The following is a 21,723-nucleotide window of genomic DNA, read 5'->3' on the forward strand; positions in this document are numbered from 1 at the left end:
GCCTGGGCACGGCCACCCCCTCCCCGGCCCTGCCCCACAAGCTCTGGCAGCTATGCCCTGACAGATTGCCAGGGAAAACACTGTATCCACTACCCAAGTGCTGTGACTCCCACATACATCCCGGCGGAAGGGTCCAGGCACTGACCCGTGCCCCAACTCAGCCTAGGAGAACTGGGAGCAGAACCTGCCCACAGCTGCACTTCAGGTGCCCCCTGTGCCATGGGGACATTCAACTCCCAAGAGCTTGCTAAGCCTTGGTTCACCCCAGCTGGAGCAATTACCCCCCTCCCTGCTCCGGTGCCACTTATTGGGGCATATGGACAAACCATGCAAGAGACAGCTTGCACAGAAGTGCAGCTCCTGCTGCTGCTTTACTGTTAAGAGATACAATGGCATGCAGCAACAGGCAGGCGCTGGCAGCTCCTCCAGCACAGGGCCCTCTGCAGGGCTGCTGAATCCCACCATGAGAGCACCATGGCCCCCAGTGGGTGCAGTCTTTGGTCCTAGCAATGATCCTGGGGGTGGCTGAGATGGAGGGGATGTTGAGGACCCCACTCCTGCCAGGCACCATCCCACAGTACAGCCCGGCAGGTGTGTAGTGTTTAACAGGCTAAAGGGTAGTCCAGTGCAGGGGTAGCAACACAGCAGGGCTGCTGCCGGAGTTCACATGCAGGCATGGATCCTGCCTGAACTGTGGGCTGGGTTGTCCAGCTATGGGGCCACACCAAAGCGCTGCAGCCCACCCGCCTTCCCAAAATATTTACCCGCCCCTGCCTCAAGCTCCTGCTGGTTGCATTAAACCCCTGTGCAAAGCCAGTATGAAGGCACATTCTCATGCCATGGAGACACGTGGACAGTGGCGGGGGTGATACCTAAGTGCTATTTGTGGCTGTTGCAGGAGAGGGGGACAGGTATCCTGTTTTATCCTTAATGTGGTTTTTCCTCTATTAATTGCTCCTGGTGTTGAGCTAGAAGCTACAAGTGAGGGCTGGGTGAGGCTGGGTTGTTTCCATTCCCACAGCATTGGTGACAGAGAGTAGCGCAGGCCTCAATGTATTTGTCCCAGCATCCCATGCCCTGGCAGGGTACCATCCCAAGACACAGGTACACAGCACCTACTGGCACTCACCTCAGCCCCCTGTGGTCCCTCAGCCAGCAAGGAGTGGGTTAAGAACCCGCTGGCTGGGGCCATTGTTTCTGACACAATGAAGAGGAAGAGGATGCTGGGGCTGAAATTCCTTCAGCTCCCTCCGACAGATGGGCAGAGCTGGGCAAACAGGCATGACAGTGGGTGAGCACGGTTTAACCCTTTCAGGTGTTGCACGAATAGTAGCTGGGGGATGTTTAAGGCATGTGGTGCAGTACCAGATACAGGCGCTGGTGTCAAGAACAAGTTGGAGGGACCTCATGGGCACAGAAAGACCCATGAGAGTGGTGGTAGCATCCATCCATCTGGTCTTGCTGGGCCATAGGCTGCTGAGTGGCCAGAGCCCATGACAGCTCTATGGCACAATAACCCCTGTCAGCACCTGGACTGGCAACCCCCTCCCCTGCTTGGTAAATCAGAAAAATAAATAAAAGGCAGGGGTTGAACAGATGAACAGACAGAGGGAGAATCCACAAGGGGGTGGATCCTCTTTGGCAGCAATCTGGGATCACAGCCGGGATCCCGAAGGGAGACTGGGTAGGGAGCTAGCAGTTCTTGGAGGCCTGGCCAAGGCTCTCACGCAGGCACCTGAGCTGTTCCTGGCCCAGCTTGATCTTCTCTTCCAGCTCCCTCTGCTCAGCAATGAGGGCTGACTTCATCTTGACGAAGTGCTGGTAGTCCTGGAGGTGCTCGGCGGGCAGGTACCGTGCCACCATGGCACCCACTGCCTCCTCACGCCGCCCCACGTGCTCCTTCAGCTCTTTGGCATCCTCCAGCTGTGCCACCAGCAGCCGCTGCTTCTCCCGCAGGGCCAGCTGTGGGAAAGACAGCTGTCATTGGCAGGGCATCCCGCAGCCCAAAACCTCATGGGTGAGGGTCCCCTCCCCCATGCCCACCTTGTCCTCAGCAGGGGCGTGCGGCCCGAGGCTGCTCAGGGCAGTTTCCACCCGGGCCAGGCGACCCGAGAGGGAGAGCAGGAGGTTGACCACCTTGTCCAGGTCACCCACGAAGAGGCGGTACTTGTCGAACTCCCCTGGGGTGCAGAGGGCTTGCAGACGAGCAGCCACATCTTCACCCAGTGCCCCATTGGCACTAATGTCCTCCTGCAGCCCACGTTGTGCCTCCTGCAGCACCACCAGCTTGCGGCTCAGACTCTCGATCAGCTGCAGCTGCCAAAGCAAAGGGGTCAAGGGTAACTGGAGCCACTCCCCACGGGATCAGGGGACTGGCACAGAGGGGCACTGTGCTGGGGCCAACAGTACACATGAATCTTGTGGTGGCCCAGGTTCCCATGAGCTACTGGCAATTCCCAGTCTCCACAAGAATCTGTCAATGTCTCAGAGTCCATGTGCACCTAATGCATGCCCCCGGTCCCTGTAGGTATCTGGGAACATCCCAGCCCCTACAAACATCAAGCATCTGGAGATGCCGCTGGTCACCACTAGCATCTGGTGAGACTCCCAGATCCTGCAAGCACCTGACAATGCCCCTGGTCCCTGCAGACATCTGGCAATGTCCCAGCCCCGTGTGAGTATATGGTAATGTTCCTGGTACCCGCAAGCATCCAGCAATTACCCCCATGCCCATGAGTGCCCGGTGATGTCCCCAGCTCCCAGGAACAACCAGTGATGCCTCAGTCCCTGTGAGCATCCAGAAATCCAGTCTCCATGAGCACCTGACCAGGGCAGTGGGGAACTAAAAGGGAATTGTCCCCAGCAGTGTCTTGTACCTTCTTTTCCACCAGCTCATGGTCCACCTCCTCCTCCTCATCCTCCGAGCTCCCCTCCACTACCTCTGGCAGCGCCTTTACTTTGTTGAGTGGCTCAGTTTTGCCCACTGCAACACCATAGTGCATTGGGAAGGAACTGGAGCTGGCAGCACTCCTGGGAGGCAGTGAGATGGGCTCAAAACCTTGCCTGGGGAGACAGAGATACAGCGATAAGCATTGGGGGGTGTCAGCTTGCCCATGGTATGGAGCCCAGTGCCGTGACAGCCCTACCTGTCCTGTGCCAGGGCCTCCAGGTGCCAGTCCTGCTGCAGACACTTCCGCCAGGCCTGTCGCTCCCCTGCCACCAGTAGCTCACCCATCACCTCAGTGGCGGTGCCAGGGGAAGCCAAGGGGGCCAGGACACTGGTCAGGGAATGGTCCCTGACAGCCATGTCCCACAGCCGTTCCTCGGAGTCCATGCAGCGGGGCTGGGGCCAGCTGCCCTGGCAGCTCGCCCCCTCCACTGCTCCAGAATTGGGCTTAAGTGCCTCCAGCAGGGGAGGGCCAGAGCCACAATGCAGGGACAGGGAGCACTCACCCACCCCATGGGGACTGGCACGGCCCTGCTCCTGGTTCTGGATGAGCCTTTGGGGCTGCTCCCCCATCTCCCCGGATCGTTTCATCTTTGTCCGCTTCTCCCCGGCTCCTGACACCCTGTCAACATCCACCCAGGGCATGTCAGCTCCCCTGCCCACCCGTGGGGACAGGGACACCCAGGGCTATGGCCATGCCAGGGAAAGAGGTCAGGGACAGGGACACCCCACAACACAAAAAACTCCCACAAGGTGCTCTAAGGATTAGGATACTCTGATACAGAGTACAAGGACCCACAAAAGACCCCTCACGTGTCCCGGCTGTGCTTGCTTTCTCGCTCCCACCCCCATGCCATGGCATCACTTGCCTGCAAATTTCAGCGTTGGCAGCATCAGGCCCAGGAGTCCTGCGGAGTGATCTGGGTGCCTCAGGTTGGGGCCAGGCACCTGATGGAGCAGGGGGGCAAGCAGTGTGCCCCCAGGACTGGTCTTTCTGCTCCCCGGTGAGGCTCTGTGACCGCTCCCTCACTGCCTCAGCAATGCTGCGGATTGGCATTGGGGCAGCAGAAAAGGCAGAGCCATGCCCAGCACCATCTGGTGGGTGCTGGGATGCCCGACGCTGCCTGTACTTCTCCCAGTTGGGCGGAGGTGGGCGGGGAGGAGGAGGACCCTTCTTTTTGGGGATGCTGGGAGGGTCCAGCTTGGCACGGAAAAGGTCCTTCTGGTCACAGCCCCAGGGGGTGGAAGGTTCCAGGTTAAGATGACTCTCAGAGAAGGCTCTGCCCCTTAGTGGGTGGTGCAGTGGATCCGGGGGGCTCTCAGGGGTGTGGGCCAGGCGGTCACTATCCCACAAGAGGTCATGCGTGGATGTGGCCCGGTAGCAGGGTGGCCACTCTGGCTCAGTGTTCTCAGGGCAGGTGCGGAATGGCCCAAGCCTTGGGAAACCCGGTGGGTAGCTGGAGAGCTCACTAGGAAGAGAAGGAGACACCCATCCTCCCATACACAGTCACCCATCTGGCAGTTCAGGCCCATTTCATGCCCTGCCTCATTTACCCCAGCTAGTCATCCAGTCACACTGGTGGGAGAAGCCCAGGCTATCCACTGTGCACAGTTCCCTGGAGATGGCCCCAGACCTCTGGGGAAGGGTAAGGAGGGGCCACCTTTGCTGTGCACACCTCCTCACACACCCTTGCCCTGTGTGCCCCGCTCCTGCCTCAAAGGGCACCATGCCAAGGATGGCCAAGGAAGTATGGGAGGCACTTTCTACATCCCAGTCAAAATCATGGCAGTCCCCACATCCCCTGATGGAGGTCCCCACTGAGTGGCACACATCTCCAGCACTGTGGCACTTGGCATGGGCTCACCTGATGGACTGGCTGACTTTCCTGGTTATTGCAGGTGGTTCCCACTCATCCTGAGGAAATTCCTGTATGAGGGGGAAGGCAATGTGAAATCCATCCCCCAGCACCTCTGTCCCATCCCATTCAGGCGCAGAAGACTTATAGGCAGTCTGCAGGGCCAATGGGGGAAAAGCACCCCATACCCCAACCCAGGGTCATGGTCCAGGGGTGCAAGGGAGTGTCAGTGCTGCTCCCCAGCACAGTCCCACAGGGCATTACTCACTGGGACGAAAGCTCTCCGGGGGGGCCAGGCATCACTCTCCTCTCGCCCAGGATGGGTAGCCGGGTAGCAGCAGTCAGGGCAGCGCACCCAGGACACAGGGTGACAGCGGCATGTGTGGCCACGGGGCACTGGTGGTGGGCACAGGTCCCCTCCACAGTAGCGGCAGGGCTCAGGGCGCAGAGGAACCCCATAGGGGTAGGAGAAACCCCGCAGGTAATCCAGCTCCCCTGGCCTCCCCAGCGGCTTGTAACAGTGGGGCTGCTCCCGGCAGCACTCAGCATAGGGGCCAGCAGAGCCAGGGCGGCTGGGTGAGGGCGGGCTGTAGGGCTGGTCCACAGAGAGGTGGCGGACATCCCGGTGCTCAGGGCCAGGGGGCTGGAAGGTGCTGGGATCACCTGCTGGCGGCTTGCTGTGCCGGGGTGGTGCCAGTCGGCTGCTCTCCTCAAAGAACCGGCGGCGGTCAGCAAAGGGCAGCAGGACTGCTTCGTCGCTGCCCCGTGGTGGGGAGCTGCAGGCTGCCGGGCCCTGGCTGTAGCCCTCCAGTTCACTGTGGCTGGGCGAGTGTTTCGGCTGCAGCTTGTTTCCCGGGGACCAGCGCCAGTGGCCTCTGGCTGTTGGCACCACCCGCTCAGGGGACAGGGGCCCTTTAGGGGCTGGCACTGGGTCAGGGGTGGGGATACCACGGTCTGCAGAGGGGCCAGAGTTCCTGCTCTCCTCACTTGGTGCGGGGCTGAGACACTCAGGCAGGGCAGGGTGTCGCTCTGCCAGTACACTGCCCTCCGGTGGCTCCTCGGTTTCCTCCACTGGCTCCTCACCAGGTGGAGGTGCACCAGGACCCCGGCTCTTCTGCAGCTGGGCCTTGCGTCGCTGGATCTCGTTGCGCAGGCTGGTGGCAAAGCGGTCGCTGCGGCGGCGCATCTGAGCAGAGCGATGGGGAGGACCCCCAGCCCGCCGGGCCCCTTCCCGGTTCTCCTCCTCCACTGGCCCCTCAGTGCTGAGTACTGGGCTAGCTCTAGCCCCCTGGCCATCCGGCCCGCAGGCTTGCTGCAGTTCAGGGCAGCAGCGGCAGGGCAGTGGGCGGCAGCAAGGCTCTGGGCAGTGTGGGGGATCCTGAGCAGCCCCTGTGGTTCCCCCTCGGCTGCCCTCAGAACGCATTGGGGACAAGGTCCAGCGCTGCCCACTGGGGGCTGGCGAGGCTCGCCCGCTGTTGGTGCCCAGCTGGAGGGAGCGGAACTGGGAGGCCAGCAGTCGCTCGGGAGCACTGTGACGGTGCGACACATGGCCCTTGAGAGGGGACAGCAATGGGTTGTCACCTGCTGTTGTGGCATCAGGCACTTGGTGCATGCTGTCATCCAGGTATGGCTGGTTGTCAGGCTCCATGCTCTCCCCCCGGAGTGGCTCAGCTGCGCAATGGTCCAGGTGGGAGCTCAGCATGTAATACTGGTCAGCAGAGAGACAGTCCTTTTTGGGGTATGGCACCAGTTTCCTCCTGCCCACTACTTCTGCCTCCCCATCCCGCTGGCAAAGGAAGGTGTCAGAGATCCACCGGCCTTTGGCATGCAGCATGTCCACTGACACTGATGCCTGGCACCTGTCCCCTCTGCCAGCTGGGGCTGCTCGCAGGCTGTCCCTCCTGACAGGGGGCTGGGGGGGCACAGGTGCCCGCCAGGCCTCAGGGTGCCAGCTGGCAGATGGCTCAGCCCCTGTGGTCAGGTAACGCCTGTCAGGGGCTTTGCAGGGGCCTTGAAGGCTGGAATCAATGGACACGGCCTCTTCAGGACGGAGGGAGAGGGCGCAGTCAGAGGCGATGGAGCTGGCAGAGAAGGAGCTGTAGGCCGAGTCCCGCTTGCTGTGGTACATGCCCTGGTCAACGGGTGAGGGATCTCCTTCACAGCAGGCCTGGCTGGGATGGTCCAGGCTCTCCATGCTCCCGATGGAGCTGCTCCGGTCAGTGCTGCAGTGCCAGGACAGTGGGTTCCACTGCAGGGACAGCTTGCTGCTGCCTAGCCCCACATCAGTGTTACAGGCACCTGCTGCTCCTCATCCAGCCACACAGAGATCCCAAGGAGCCCATCCCCCCACATACACCCTCCCTGGGACAATAGAGCACAGGGCAGCACTACCCCAACCTGCCCTTCACCCCTGGATTGGGGTCACCACCAAGGTTCCCTGGCACTGGCAAGGGGAACAGGCACAGGGAACACAGGGTGTGTGTGACTCCAGCCACTTGAGACCTCCAGCTCTGACAGCCGGGGCAGTGGGACTATGCAGCTCCTGGCTGTCTCCAGCAGAGCCACCACCCCTTCCTGCTGGGAGCTGGGAGTAAACAGCCAGGGGAAAGGGTAGTGCAGCATGAGGAGTGATGCCCGAAAGTAGTGTGACCAGCCCCACAGCCACAACCCAAGAGGGTGTCCCATCTGCCCTCTCCCTTTGCACAGTCTCATAACTGCCCCCAGGGTCTCACCTGACATCACACCCCGAAGGCCAGGAGAGGCTGAAGGCATCAGCCGGGCAGTGCATGGTGGGGACGTCTGGGCGGCTTTCGGCAAGTTTGGCCACGTGCCAGGAATGGGGCCGGAAGACGGGCACGCTCCTCCTGCCAAGAGCAACAGCGGGAAAGGACAAGAATGGGGAGGAAGCCAGGCCAAGGAACCGGGGCTGAAGTCACTTCCTACGGGGTTTCCTGTCCCCCCCAGGCCAGCACCCGCCCAAAAGGGCATGGCAGCAAGGACGGTCCAGTCCTGCAAGCACCCGGCACTGGGCAAGGGGATCTCACCGCTCACCCAGCTGGCCAGGGCTCCCCAGACTGCAGCATCCCTGCTGCCGCATTAACAGGAGACCGAGGACATGGCCCCTGCATAGCCCATAGGCAATGACCTGAGCAGGGCAAGTGTCTCTGCTGAGACTGGATTAGCTCCACCAAGGGACACTGGGGCCACTTCTGTCTCCACTGTAAGCCTGACCTTCCCCCTTGTTCTTTTGTCCCTCAGTATCTGCAGCAAGCACCAGCCACATCATGTCTCTAGGAAGGGTCCTGTGCTGGTCCCTGTCCCACCCCTCCCAGCATCCATAGGAGTCTCCGGCCCCCCCAGCAAATGCCACTGTACAAACATGTCAGAAACCACCTCCTGTACCTCCCAAATGCCAAGTGCTGCCACAACATTTACTGACTGGATGAGAGCAGCAAGCTGTGCACAGGGTCAGCACAGGGACTTCCCAGAACCCCCAAACTCACCATGGATGATGCTGAGCCCCAGCACAGTCCCGTGGGACCCCTGCCCCTTGGGCAGTGCCCTTGCGCCGTCCCTGCCCCTGAGTGCTGCTGGAGCTGGAGTCAGTCAGGATGCAGCCAGGGAATAGATGCAGTTGGAGGGGCTGGGAGGGGAAGGGACTGCAAGGCCCAGCCCTGTCTCTCCTTCCTTTCCCAGGCAAGCAGGCAGGCAGGAGGCAGGCAGCAGGCAGGAAGGGAGAGGAGCGGCCACGCTTGAGGATACCGCCCAGCAAGGGGGTGGTGAGCCCGATGCACTGCCCTGGCTCTGCTGGATGTGGAACCCCCACTTAGTGGGAGTGCTGACAGCAGCAAAGGGGCTGCTCCCCACCCTGTCCCAGCAAGGGGCACCTCCAAGCTGGAGACAAGGGCCCCTCCAAGTTCCTGCCAGTCCCCCAGGCAGCTGAAGTCCCACTGTCCCTCCCTGTGTCCCTTCCACAGCACTGCCAACCTGCGAACAACCATCTTCAGAGTGCGGTAGGAGCCCTTGATGAGGATGAGAGCCTCCTGGCGGGATCCGTACAGTGGCGTCCCACTGATGTTCACCAGCTCATCACCTGGCTGCAGCCGGCGGGACAGTGCAGCCTTGCCCCCATCCTCCACCTGGGTGACAGAGAGGGGCATCAAGGGGGGCACAGCCCCCAGAATATCCCAGGGGATGTTCCATGGCCACCACGTGTCAGAGGAGAAAGAGACTTCAGAGAAGGTGCCTGAGCCCCAGGCACCACAGAGGGATCTGTGGGGCCAGGCTCTCCCCCTTCTCTGGTCACATGAATTTCTGAGCAAGGGCATCAGGGAGGGGGGAGAAAGAAAAATGTCCCATCACAGCAGATTCCCTTGCAGGCAGCACAAGGGCCCTTTGTCTGGCATGGACGCCAGCCCCCTGCCACTGCTTCCAACCCCACATTGAGCCTGTCTGGGTACCCGTGGTGATTTTGATGCCCAAAGGATGCCATCCCACCCTATGTGCACATAGGAGACAATAGTAGGGGAAGTGCTGAGCCCTGGCATGTGCCTACCCTCCCTGACACCCATGGCCAAAATGAACCTGGCACCCTGTATTGCTGTGCTTAGAGGAATACTGCCAGCACATGAGATCCTGGCCCATGCCCTCTGCCCTAGCTGGTAGGTGCAGTCCTGGCAGCCCTGGGACAAGCAGTGACCAGCTGGGCTAGGCAGTGCCCATTGCCAGCACTGATCTCTGCCCATCCTGCCACTGCAATGGCCAGGGATTGCCAAGTCCACACCACAGGGCTGGCAAGCAACTGGAGCTGCTTCTGCATGGTGGCAGTAGCACAGGGCATGCAGGTGCATAAGGCAGGACCTGGGGTGCCCCATGCCCAGCATGGATGTGGCAAGACCCTACAGCCACCTGCAGGGCAGAGCTAACCTGGCCCCATACTGGGGCTCCTGCACCCACCCTGCCCATGGGCTCTTCACCTTGTCCAGTTGCTCCCAGGCCTGGCCAGGGAATGAGCTCTGCTCACAGTGCCTGCAGGACCAGTCTGGGCAGCAGCCAGGCTCCAGTGCCAGGAAGCACACATGGCTTCCTGGCAGGTCAGTCACTGTGCATGTGCCCCTGGGCACCACTTTCCAGCCCTAATGCTGGGCAGGGCTCAGGGGGCATTCCACTACCCCTGGACAAAATGTCACCTTAGGAGGGAGAAAGGCAGGGGCAGCCAAGCCTCCTGCTCAGTGCACCACTGCTCCATGGCTTTGCCTGGCACAGCTGTGCCCAGAACCAACAGCTCTCCCATTTCTCCAGGGATCTTAGCACCACAATGCCATACAGAGGCTGGGCACAGCCCAGTGTGCCTGCCTGTGCAGGCAGGCTGCCCTCCTACCCAGACGTCACCCATGGGGCTGCCTTCCTGGCAGGGGACCCTGACTGCCTGTGAGGGCTCCCAGTCCTACCATGCAATCCGTGGAGTACCTGGGTTTACCCCATGCCATGCTGCTGCCCACAACTGGGCACCAGAAGAGCGTGCAAGGCAGGCTGCACCTTCACCTCAGTCCTCTCTCCAGACACGTGCCCACCACTCCTGCCTGCCACCACCATGGGGATGAGTCAGAGGTGAAAGGTGTCTCCACTTGCTGCAGGACACAACCAGGTCTGCACCCATGTCTGGGCCATCACATGCACTAGGATGGACAGGCTCAGCCCTGGCATCACTCACCAGGGCCTAAATTTGGCACAAAGAGCCCCTTGTTCTGCCTTTGCCACAGTGAACTCAGCACTGGCAGCCAAACACACACTGTCTGGCTGAGCCAGCCCAGGACGCTTCCCAAACACCATCCCTGAAGTTCACTCTGGGCCCTAATGGTGGGCACCAGATGGCTCACGGGAATGTCTGCCTGTCTCAGAAGAAACTTGTCTTAAGAATCACAACCAGAACAGTGCCAGAGCAGTGCTCACCCTGCGCCACACCAGTCTCCATCCTTGCCGCTGACGTGCCCAGGGAAGCCTGTGCCGGAGGGGAGGGCATTTGCAGCCCCATGGAAGGCTTAAGATCGCGTGTGACCACTGCCGTGGGACTCTGCCACAGAAAGGGATCCTGCCCGGAGTGGGCTCAGAGGCTAAACTCCGCCACCGAGTACGGGGACGCCCTTCCTCTTTCCGGCCCGCGCCCCCCGCGCCACAGGCGAGGGCCGCCCCCTCTCCGCACACACCTCGGCCGGCCGCAGCGGTGACCCCGGGGGACCCTCCCCTGAATGCACAAGGCGCTGGAACAAGCCCCTTTTGTCTGCCGAGCACACGCGGTGGTGGCGTGTCCGTGGGAGCGCGAGGGCCGACACCCCGCAGCCCGCAAGCCAATCCCCTTCTCAAAAGTGGTGAGGAACATCTCCTCCTCCGGCAACCGGCGGACCCACGGGGACCCACCACCCCGAAGGCCAGCAGCGAGGGGGGACGCGGGCACTTACTCCCTCGGCGCCCAGCTCCCCACCCGCCGGCGGTGCCACCTCAGGGCGCAGGGCTGGGACTGGAGCCACTTTTCCAGCTCCCCCAGCCAGACCGCGCTGGCCGCGTCCCGCCGAGGGCGTGGAACGGCCCGGGGGTGCAGTCGGCCCGGCTCGAGGCAGGGAGCAGCCCCGGGGCCGTCAGCCCGGCCCGCCGCACCCCGGCTCAGCAGGACGGCGACACCGGGCGGGCAGGCGGCCAAATCGTCCGGCGACAGGGCCCCGTCCGAGCTCCCTGGAGGGGTGGCTATTGGAGCTCCCCTGGTCGCTGCCCTGCTCCTTGCGGGTCTCCTGGCGAGTCTCCCCGCGGAGCGATGCGCTGGCGGGGGCCGCGGGAATCGGTGACCCTCTGTGTGGTGAGACGTCGGGGCCGCAGCGGTCACCCTCACCATTTGCTCCCGGCTCCGGCCGGGCTCCGCTCGGCATCGCACCCCGGCGCCAACCCCGTCCCGGGCACGGTCCTGCCCCCGCGTTCCAGGGGTGGCGGGGCATGACGGGACGGACTCTGGTTCCACCACCGTGGCCCTACACGTCCCCGCGGAGTCCGGTGCCCGGAACGCCCGTAGGCGCGGCACCGACGGATGGGCAGACAGGGGGCTGAGCACCCCCGGCTACAGCCCGCGGGACGGGACCGGGAAAGACGTGAGGGGGAATGTGGGGCCGCTCCCGACGCCAGCCCAACGGATGTGCCAGAGGAATTTCTTCCTGCCGCCGGGCCCGGGCTGTCCCTCCGCCCCTCTCGCTCTCACTCTTCACGGCGACTCCAAGTGGAGGGCCGCGGAGATCGTACGTGCGAGTGGCCGTCCCCGACCCGCCGCGCCAGGACACGAGACCTCGCGGCCGGGGCTCACGCACCCCCGACGCCGCCGCGCCCCGGGTGACCTGCCATCTTCCCGCGCCCCGCCACGGGCGGGAGGCCCCTCGCGGGGGCATGTCGCGGAGCCCACGCGGGACTCTGCCGGCGACTCCTACCTTGGAGACGATAAGGGGCTCGCCGTGCTCTAGCCCGCCGCGCAGCGTGAAGCCCCAGGGCGCGCCCCCCTGCAGCTGCACATGTACGTACTGGGGGGCGCCGGGCCGGCCCTCGGCCCGCTCCATGGCGGCTACAGCTACAGCCCCATCCCGGCCCAGCCCCGAGCTGTGGAGGAAATGACACCCCCGCCTGCCCGGGCTGAGCGGCGCGGGGCGAGTGCGGGGCGGGGCCGCTCCGCACCGGGACTGCTCCGCCGCCGCCAATGAGGCGCGGGGGGACGGCGGCGGCCGGTTCGGCACGGCTCAGCACAGCTCATGGCATGGCTGTGCACACAATAGCACAGCACAGCACCTTTCTACTCAGTACCGTGGCATACCATCCTTTAGGCAAGGGACCTGACGTGAGCTGCTTGGCTCATCTTGGTACAGCCCAGCCGGTGTATTTCAGTTCAGTCCAACTCAACCCAGCATGGCACGATATGGAAGCCTGGCAGACCTCAGTGCACCACGATACATCACAGCTCAGTTCAGCGTGGGGTGGTAGGGGGGCCAGCATGGGTTAACTGGCCCAGCATGGCTCAGCCTGACATGCCTCGGTGCAGTTCAGCTGGGTTGGCACATTCTGGCTTGTCTCAGCTCAGTTCAACATGACACAGGGCTAGCAAAGTTGAGTTTGGTACAGCGCAGAATGACCAGGGGCCTCATCTGGCTTAGCTCCACTTGGCCTGGCCCAATTTTGTTCAGTGCAGTTCAGCTTGGTTGACTTGGACAAGCAGGGCTGGCAGAGTTCAGTTCAGCAGAGCTTGGCTTGGCTTGACTTAGCTTGACCATGCACAGTTTCAGCTCAAAATGACCCATTTGGGTTCAGCACAGTATGGTGCCACCAGGAACACACACCAATAGGGACTGCTCAGCACAGCGTAGCTGTTCAACACCACTCAGGTAGGTACAAGAGGGTGGCAGTAGGGTGATGCAGCCCCCCCGGCTCCCCACCATGTAGTCACAGTGGCACCCCAAGCTCCACTGCCTGCAGGCCAGCACATGCTGCTGGCTCCTGTCTGACCTACCCATGCCAGCCCCCACCCTGTCCATATCCTGCCGGGCACTTTAGGGTGTGCCTGGCAGTTTGGCCGTTCTTCACCTTTGTCTTTTCCCTGCTAGGGCCAGGAGAGGCAGCTGTACCGCTTGGGGGGGGAAGCTGGCAATGGCAGCCAGGGATGGTGGGAATTGATCATCATGGATTCCCGGGGAACCCGAGAGTCCTGCTCCTCCCCTTCCCGCCTGGGGCCACGACTCTTACTCATCTCCTTCCCAGACAACCGGCCCGGAAAGCTCTGCTCTGCAAGCAGCGCCTACAGCCCCGGTTGCCCGCCATGGCCTGGGAGGCTCAGCTTGCAGTGCCAGGCTGGTTCATTCCCAGTGCTGGAAGGATCTCAAGTTTTTTTGGTAGTCCCTGTCCACAAGCACCTGTCTTGAACTCTGCCTGCTGCCTCTGCAGCCCAGCTGCAGCCAGACCAGTACAGCCAGAGTGTCACAGGGCACAGGGTAGAGTGGTACCTGGGCTATTTTTAGTGCTTGAGCCCACCCAGGAGACATGCATAACTCCCCCCCATACAGCCTTGATATGTCCACCACCCTGACCCCACCTGCCTTGTAATGCCCCCAAATAATGACTGGCTGCTGCCATGTCCAGACTTTTCCCAGCCTTGACTGGCTTGTCTGACCCTTGTGTGCTTTCCCAAATGAGTAACAAGGGCTGCCTGGCCAGGCAAGAAGGCTCTTGCGCCCTGGCTCCTCATATGGCCCCATAGCACATTTAGCACCACACACACCCCCACACAGCCCTCCCAGCCCTTAGCACGGTGCCCAGCTGGCACCAAGAAGGGTGGGCAGCAGACACCAGTATAATCCCTCCAGCTCTTCCCATGTCCCTATGCCTGCACCAGTGATTCCCAACCAGTGTGCTCACTCTCTGGCCACTTCCATTCCAGCAGGAGAGCAACAGTGTACTGTGGGTCTGGGCACAACACCAGGGGCTCTGGAGGTGGGACTGGCTGCAGCTGCCCACACCACACTATAGTGTGCCCAGAGGGCATTTCCCAGGCAAGCACTGTCCCCAATACAGAAAGTGGCTCAAGTGACCCATGCCAGCAAGAGGGTGAGCATCATGCTCACCTCTCGGCTTTGAGCAGGTGATGGCAGAAAGACCTGGAAACTCGTTAAGGTAGGCAAAGTTGCAGGCATGCTGATGGTGGTGGCAGCATGATGCCTACAGTGGGGTACTGCTGGCTTACCCAGACATACTGCTAGGCTCAGGGTCACTGCTCACCCACGTGTCTTAGTGCCAGCTGGACAGAGTGAGGCACTGGGCAGCCTGGCTGTGCTGTGGGACTGCTGGGGAGCAGAACTCCAGGCTCTGTGTCTGCTTGGGGCAGTGCAGACCAGCATGCAGCAATGGGCACAAAGTTGATGAGCTGCTGATGGAGAGTCAGCAGAGTGGAGGGAGCTGGAGGGACTCTAATCGCACAAAAGCAACCTCTTAGGCTCTGTCTAGCCCCAGGGACCCAGGGAGCTCCTGCCTCTTTAAAACCTGATTGAGTCCATGCCTTTAAAATGGGCCTGGGCAAGGACCTCCTACCCTGTAGGAGGAGGCTGAGTCAGGAGCAGGTGGGCTGAGTGAGCTGATTCTCCCACCCCACTTCACCCCACTCCCCTACCCTTGCACCTTTACAGCTCCCATAGCCAGGCTCTGTTGGGCTAGCTTTGCTCCTGGTCTGGATTTTAGTCTGGAATTTGTCCCTTTTTGCACAGATTCCCCCCACCTTTCTATTCCTGTGCCAAGCTGAAGCAGCTGGTGTGGTTGTCCTGTCTTGATAGAAGCTGGAAGCACCCTGGGATCCTTTTGCTGGTGCCCGCAGTCAGCTCTCCCTCTCAAGTGAGGAGAAGCATGACTGCAGGTTTTCCCTAATTCTTCTGCTGGCCAGCCCCACCTTGTACCTCTTACCTGCTCCCTCCCAACATTCACCTATCATGGCTATGCCCTACCCTTTCACCAGCCTCCTCCTTCTCCTTGTTGTGCCCCTTTCCCAGGCTGCAAACCAGTCCCCACTGCCCCTTGCCTCCCTGCCCGCTGTCCCCACCCTGCCCCTCCTGCAGGCCCTGCAAACCCGGGCTCCAGGCAGCCCAGGCTGGCAGGTGGGGCCAGCCAGTGGACAGCCCCTGCGCTACATGCTGAATCTGTACCGGCGTGCTGCTGACCGTGAAGGCCGGCCCCGCCGCAGCCGCAGCCTGGGCACCAACACCATCCGCCTGATCCAGGCCAGTTCCCACGGGGGTCAGCCCTGGGCAGGTAAGGAACTGGTGAGCACTAAGGATAGTATGGGCACTTAGCAGAGCTAGCTGGGTTGAGCTCTGAAGGTGAGGTCTCTTGCCTGCTTCCTTCCCCCTCTCTACAGTGTCCTGGCTGTGTTGCTCTTGGCCATGGGGTTCCACCTTGGCAGGAGTCCAAGGCTCTACCCCAGGGATGAGATGGGCAAATGCATAGCTGGCCCTTGTGTGCCCTTCTCTCCTTCCCACTCTGCCTAATGCTCTGCCAGGCTAATCGTGTTGGTGGAGAGGATGGGAAATGTTACAGATTCTTTGCCCTTCATGCCACCAGCAAGCCTTGGCTCATGGCTTCTGTTTGCTGCAGCTTCTGCCTTGTGCTGGGGCAGATGGCTGTCACAGGCTCTGCTGTGCTGTGTGGCGCTGTGGCAGCACCATGAGAGAAAGGGATGCTCCACAGTGCCTCCTGCACTATGCTAACAAGTCACTGCTTCCCTGCAGGTCGCTGGTACTTGCAGGCCCTCACCTACCACATGGAGGGCCAGCCAGAGGTCGAGCACCTCCTCAGAGCTACTGTGGTCTACCTGCCCAGTCTGTCACTGGCCCACGGTCGCCTTCTCTGTGCTCTGGAGCTGGTGATGGCTGGTGAGGCACCCAGGGTGCTGCTCAGCCCTACTGCCCGTCCCCGCCATGGCTGGGCTGAAGTTGACGTCACGCCTTATCTGGTGCTGGGAAACAGCAGCGCGGGGAGCCTGGCACTGCGGCATGTCTGCGTGCGTGCTGGCCGAGCAGGAGGTCACGATGCCCCTGTGGCCCCTGGCCACCCTTTCCTCCTTCTCTACCTTAATGATACCCAGGCAGGGTTGGCACCTCTGGCAGCAGAGCCCCACCGACACCGACGCGATACAGGGACATTGGCTCATGACCTGCCCAAGTACCTGCAGGACCAGGGAGGGGAGAAGAGTGACTGTTCCCTCCGCCCCTTCCCTGTCAGTTTTGCACAGCTGGGCTGGGACCACTGGATCATTGCTCCTCACCGCTATAACCCACGCTACTGCAAGGGCACCTGTCCCCACCTGCTCCGCTATGACTTCCACGCACCCAACCATGCTGTGGTGCAGGGTTTTGTTCATCAGCTGGTGGATGCCAATGTGCCCCGGCCCTCCTGTGTGCCCTATCGCTACAGCCCCATCAGTGTCCTCATGATTGAGCGCAATGGAGGCATACTGTACAAGGAGTACGAGAATATGATTGCAGAGTCCTGCACTTGCCGGTAATTTCCACTGCTCCAGCACATCACCCCTGGGCTCTGCCTCTTCCTGCAGATCTGGACTTTAGGGTTTATCTTGCTCTGCCTGGGGCTCACTTGGCTCATCTCCCCTCCCCATGCAGTGCTGCTCAGTGGGGAGGTTTTACAATGACAGTTTTATGTAAATTGTGGGTTTTTAAAGGCAGGAACCTGTGTTGGGGTGGTTGCCCTATGGCATCTGTCCTTCCTGCAGCCCCCATGGCTGCTGCCTGGTTTTGGTGGGCAGGGGGGCTTGGCCTGATGTTCTCAGATATGAGGTGTGTCCCTAAACTGGAGTACAAAGCTCTTAGGAGATGGCTGGGAGTCTCCTGGTGGAGCGAGGGCAGGGAGGGAGGAAGTCCAGGTGTCTCTGTGTTTTGCATCTGACATGTTGGTGGTGTCAGGATCTGATGTGACCCTGCCCTGTGGCATTCCTTCCCAACTCACATGCACCCCATCCCTATCTAGTTTCAACTGCAGAGGCATCTCACCAGGCTGAGAACTTGGGCTGGAGGGAGGAAGCCTCTCTCCTCCCCCGGATTTCTGCTCTGGAAGGGCTATGAAAAACTGGAGGGACCTGAGCTGCCATCTCTGCTTCTGGTGCTAGAGGCCAAGGCAGCTGTCTGTGCTGGGCTCTGCCTGCTGTTTCCTCTGTCACACTTGTTCTTCAACTCCTTGGCTTGCCCTCTAGCAGGGCTCAGGTCTTGTTCCCAGAGGTCAGATTCCTGTTGCAGATGTCTCTCTACCTTCTTGCACTCTTGCTGTCACACAGGCCTTGGGCTCTGCTGGGCTCCTGGCATGTCCCTGTTCCCAGAAGGGTCAGTCCCACTCTCAGCACCCCTGCTGCCTGACTTTTCTCTATTTATTTCTTGACTGTGAATAAATAAATTGATTGATTTTGCTAAAGACCATCTTGGCCTGTTCTTGCACTGTCCCCGGGGTGCAGCAGGTGCACCTGGGATAGCTTGCCCTAGGCTGTATCCCTGTGCAACTGCCCTTGTGCTTCCACTGGAGGGGGCAGGTGCAGGGGTAAATCCCAGCTGGTTCAAGCAGGGCCTATGAGAAGTGCCTCCCCTGCCCTAGTGCAGAGGAGACCACATGTGGCTGCAGGCAGCTGCCTCCATGGGGCTAGGAATGAGAGATGCTCTGCATCCCTCTGTATGGGGCAAGTCCTAGGTCACCATGGAAGAGCAATGAGCCAGGTCTCCTGGGTCTGTCTGTCACCATGGCCAAGGCATTTCTCTGCTGGGGCTATTGTGGGTAGGTATCTGCAAACAAACCTGACTGCTGCTGGATATGGTGCCCTGTCTGCAATGCTGGAGCAAAATTTCCATTCTTTGAGCAGCAAGGCATGGTGGCAGTCATCATCCTTGGTTTTAGAGCTGGGGGGCACTGTCACCTGGGTGCTGTTTCTCCACAGCTCATGCTTTTGCCAGGGTCTCCTCTTGCTTGGGGTCCAGCCCCTTCTGTTATTGCTGGCCCAGGCTCCATGGGGATGTTTCAGCAATTTTTTTTCCATGAGTGCTGTTGGATGGGGCCCTGTAAACGCCAATCGCTCCCTCTCCTACCAGTCTCAAAGTTTCTTTCCCATCCTGGAAGAGTGAAAAACCATAGAGCCCCAGGTTCTCTCTTGTTCCTTGCCCCCAGCTATCCACATCTTGGTGATGAGTGGGGAATGTCTTCTGCTTTTTTGGAAGCTCACAGATCTGAGCCCTATCAATCATTAAGCAGGTGCTGTTGATTCATTCAGGCAAGTGATGGTAAAAGACATGGAGAGGGGCAGGCTCCCAGCCCTGGACACCCCTGGATGCCAGTGCTGCTTCCCCGCCCCCTGCCTCAACCTGCTGCCAGCATCCCTTGGACCAGCTGGGCACCTGGAGCTGGGTGAGCACTGGAGTCTGTCACCCCAGCCCTAGGTGCATTTATGCACTGTGCCAACGAGCTCTTGAGTCTTTTGGGATGGGCCTGTTCCTTGAGTACCTATGGGTGCCCAGGAGCAGCTCCAGCAGCAGGATCACCTCTGTGCTGGTAGTGGGAAAGGTGCTACCACAGAGATGGAGGAGCAGTGATTCAGGGTAAGATTCACTGTCCCCAGCTGACACAAGCACTGTGCCTGCATCATTGCTGGGAGTGCAAGGCACAGGGTGCAGTCACCCTAGACTGCTGCCTGGGTGCACCTTGCAGGGATGATCTTCCTGCAGATCCTGCAGCTATGTGAGCCCCTTGGGCACAGCCTGGCATTCCATCGGGGAGCACCAGGAATCCTGGCTTTGGAGACACGCACCCCAAGCCACCCTCAGGTAGGGATCTTGCTTGTGGAGGTGCTGTCGGCACAGGGGGCTGCACTGGCCCTTTTCTCTCCCCCAGGCCAGCTAGTGCATTCCTGTTCCCTTCTGCCTTGTTCCCAGCTCCTTCTCCTGCCCCAAACCCCACACTGAGGCTTTGCTTTGTTTCCACAGGGTGCCCATTCACTATCCCTCCTGCTGCCCCTCCTAAGTGGGCATGAGCGCCTCACACCCCACATCCTGCAGGCTGGCACTGGGCAGAGAGGGGATGTGTCCCATGTGCCCTTGCAGTGCTGGGGCAAATCTAGGCTGGGCACAGTACAGGGGCACCAGGATGGAGATCCCTCAGCTGTGGAGATCAGGTGCTCCCCAGGCACCTTGCCAGGACTGTAGCTGGATGCAAATGGTGATGGCCAGAATCCAGATGCCCTATGGGTGCCCTGCAGAGATGCTGGCGGCTCCCAGCTGGGGTGGTTTCTCTGCCCAGGGCCACTCAAAAATTATGCAGAGCCATTACCTGAGAGGAGCAGTGCCTAGTGGAGGCACCTGACAGATGGAGTTTGCAACACTATGGAAGCCTCAGCACTCAGAATGGCTGACAGGGCCAGTGCAGTCCCCACTACCATCTCCAGGAATCACCATCAGCCTGGCACTACTCCTCTCTCTCATCTTGCTTCTCTACACCTCCCTCCAGGTGGGTCTTGGCATGAGGGGAAGGTGCCAGGTGACTCAGGACATTCCTCCCTTCCCCATCTGCCCTTCTGGATGTTCCAGGAGCCCCAGGGGGTGGGGAGCACATGGCCCCCCAGATGCCCCTTCTAGAGGATGGAGAGCAGCAGACCCCTGGGTGCCCACTGCTGGCACAGCACAGCACAGCACTGAGTGTGTCACCAGAGCCTGCAGGAACTGGGGACCCCTGCTCATCCCCTGCATCACCCTGTGCCTAACCTTCTCTGCATGCCTGGGACTCTTGATGTCCCTCATCCCTACAAGCCCTGTGACCCGTTCCATGTACCCTGATGTCCCCAGCCATGGGGCCTCAAAAGTACCCCAACCCCATCAATTTTGGGAGTTCTCGACTCTGGGACCCCCACCCCTACACTATTCCCCACTGCCCACATTCCAGGGACCTCCTGTGCCCACCATTGTGGTGTCCTCCAGCTCCAGTGACTCCAGCCTAGGCATCCCCCTAGCAGAGCCCAGCTTTGGCCTCCCCCATCCAGGTGCCTCCAGCTCAGGGATGCTCTCGCTCTGGACACCCTGGCACAGTGCTCAGGGATGCTCTGCCCCACCACAGTATGAGTGCTGACAGCCACTAGCATCCCCAGGAATGCCCACTGTGCACTGGGATCCCCAGAGACCAAGGGACTCACTCAGTGCTGGGACAGGACTCTCCAGCAGCCATATGTCCTGTGAGTTGGACCAGGGGGAGACTGTGCTGCTGAGCTCCCTGGAGCCATGCTGTGGCTGGGCTGCTCCAGACGCTCTGCACAGAAAATAAACCTAATGCACCCTGCCCACATTCAGCACCTTCTTGCCCCTGCCTAGCCGTGCAAAGGCAGGTTACATGGATGACAGGATCATGTGTGCCTCAGGGTGGCACATGGCACCTGCGGGCTCCTGTCTCCCACCCAACAGCTGCAGAGTCCAACGCAGCACCCACCTGGCCCCCATGTGCCCAAAGGGGTCCCCGGGATGAGGCGTGCTGTGGCCTTCAGGAGCCCACTGTGCCCAAGCACTGCTCGTGCATCTATGTGGCTGCACATCTGTATGATGCACATGTCTGCCTGCACCTGTGCACGCAGGTGTATGCAGTGTATGCCTGTGTATGCACATGTATATAATTGTGTATGTGCATGGGAAGTGTGTCCGTGTGCTTATGCGTGGGTGCTTATAGGTGAGTGTATCTGTGGGTATCCACAGGTTTGCACACCTGTGAGTGTACATAGGTGCACGTGTGTGTGTGTATTTCTGTGTGCTATGAACACACAGAAAAGCAAAGCATAGCTGTGTACACATGTGTGCATATGGAGGTATGTGTGCACACGAGTCTGCCTGTGCATGTGTTCCAGTGCAGGTAGGTGTGTGCACACCTGTACGTGTGTGCATGTTTGTGCACGCCCATGTTTCTATGTGCACGCGCACACCTCTGGACTTCTCCATGCCTCTGTCCACATGCGTGTCATTGTGTCTGGCCATGCACCTAGCATACGTATGCGTGTGCATACAGACCCACACTTGTATGTGTACCTATCTGTGTGGCCGGCCGTCTGTGTGTCTGTACAGTCTCACACCAGTACGCGAATCAATCCGTGCGTCCCTGCGCCACACCACACAGCAGTCCATGCATCTATTCCACACCAGCACAGGTATCCGTGCGTCCGCGCGTCCGTCCCTGTACCCGAGCATCCGCGTGTGTGGCCGTGTGCCCGTCCATGTATCCGTGTGTCCGTCCTTGTAGCCGCGTATCCACACTCCGCGTTGCTCGGCCTTCCCCCAGCAGGGGGCGCCGAAGGCCTCCCCCCCGCCCTCGGGGCCTCCACGTCCTCCAGGTCCT

General features: G+C 60.6%; 2 protein-coding genes across 5 annotated transcripts; one reads left to right on the forward strand and one right to left on the reverse strand.

Moving 5' to 3' along the window:
* Positions 1-341: 341 nt before the first annotated feature.
* On the reverse strand, positions 342-12,461 carry SHROOM4 (shroom family member 4). 3 transcript variants are annotated; one of them, XM_039731151.1, is made up of 10 exons: positions 12,270-12,461; positions 8,791-8,942; positions 7,536-7,667; positions 5,072-7,025; positions 4,813-4,874; positions 3,817-4,416; positions 3,147-3,569; positions 2,877-3,063; positions 2,044-2,316; positions 342-1,962 (listed from the first exon to the last, which is right to left on the reverse strand). In XM_039731151.1, the coding sequence occupies exons 1-10, from the start codon at positions 12,393-12,395 to the stop codon at positions 1,693-1,695; spliced, it is 4,179 nt and encodes a 1,392-aa protein (XP_039587085.1). In that variant the 5' UTR covers positions 12,396-12,461; the 3' UTR covers positions 342-1,692. The 3 variants fall into 3 exon arrangements, with proteins under 3 accessions (XP_039587085.1, XP_039587086.1, XP_039587088.1); XM_039731152.1 differs by lacking the exon at positions 12,270-12,461 and adding an exon at positions 11,687-12,181; XM_039731154.1 differs by lacking the exons at positions 8,791-8,942; positions 12,270-12,461 and having other exon boundaries at positions 5,072-6,934; positions 7,536-7,663.
* A 2,458-nt stretch (positions 12,462-14,919) lies between these two features.
* Positions 14,920-17,476, forward strand: BMP15 (bone morphogenetic protein 15). Of its 2 annotated transcripts, XM_039731230.1 has the most exons (3): positions 14,920-14,936; positions 15,081-15,618; positions 16,095-17,476. In XM_039731230.1, the coding sequence occupies exons 2-3, from the start codon at positions 15,300-15,302 to the stop codon at positions 16,868-16,870; spliced, it is 1,095 nt and encodes a 364-aa protein (XP_039587164.1). In that variant the 5' UTR covers positions 14,920-14,936; positions 15,081-15,299; the 3' UTR covers positions 16,871-17,476. The 2 variants fall into 2 exon arrangements, with proteins under 2 accessions (XP_039587164.1, XP_039587163.1); XM_039731229.1 differs by having other exon boundaries at positions 14,923-15,618.
* The last annotated feature ends 4,247 nt before the right edge of the window (positions 17,477-21,723 follow it).

Source organism: Passer montanus, unplaced genomic scaffold (genome assembly GCF_014805655.1).
Source record: "Passer montanus isolate IOZ18808 unplaced genomic scaffold, ASM1480565v1 scaffold76, whole genome shotgun sequence".
Taxonomy (NCBI): Eukaryota; Metazoa; Chordata; class Aves; order Passeriformes; family Passeridae; genus Passer; species Passer montanus.

Coding starts and splice junctions, on each gene's coding strand:
- SHROOM4 (XM_039731151.1), bottom strand. CDS start 12,395: ATGGAGCGGGCCGAGGGCCGGCCCGGCGCCCCCCAGTACGTACATGTG. Junction 3,570..3,816: donor GCCAACGCTGAAATTTGCAG/GCAAGTGATGCC, acceptor GGATGTTGACAG/GGTGTCAGGAGCCGGGGAGA. Junction 1,963..2,043: donor ACGCCCCTGCTGAGGACAAG/GTGGGCATGGGG, acceptor TCTTTCCCACAG/CTGGCCCTGCGGGAGAAGCA.
- BMP15 (XM_039731230.1), top strand. CDS start 15,300: ATGGCTATGCCCTACCCTTTCACCAGCCTCCTCCTTCTCCTTGTTGTG. Junction 15,619..16,094: donor CGGGGGTCAGCCCTGGGCAG/GTAAGGAACTGG, acceptor GCTTCCCTGCAG/GTCGCTGGTACTTGCAGGCC.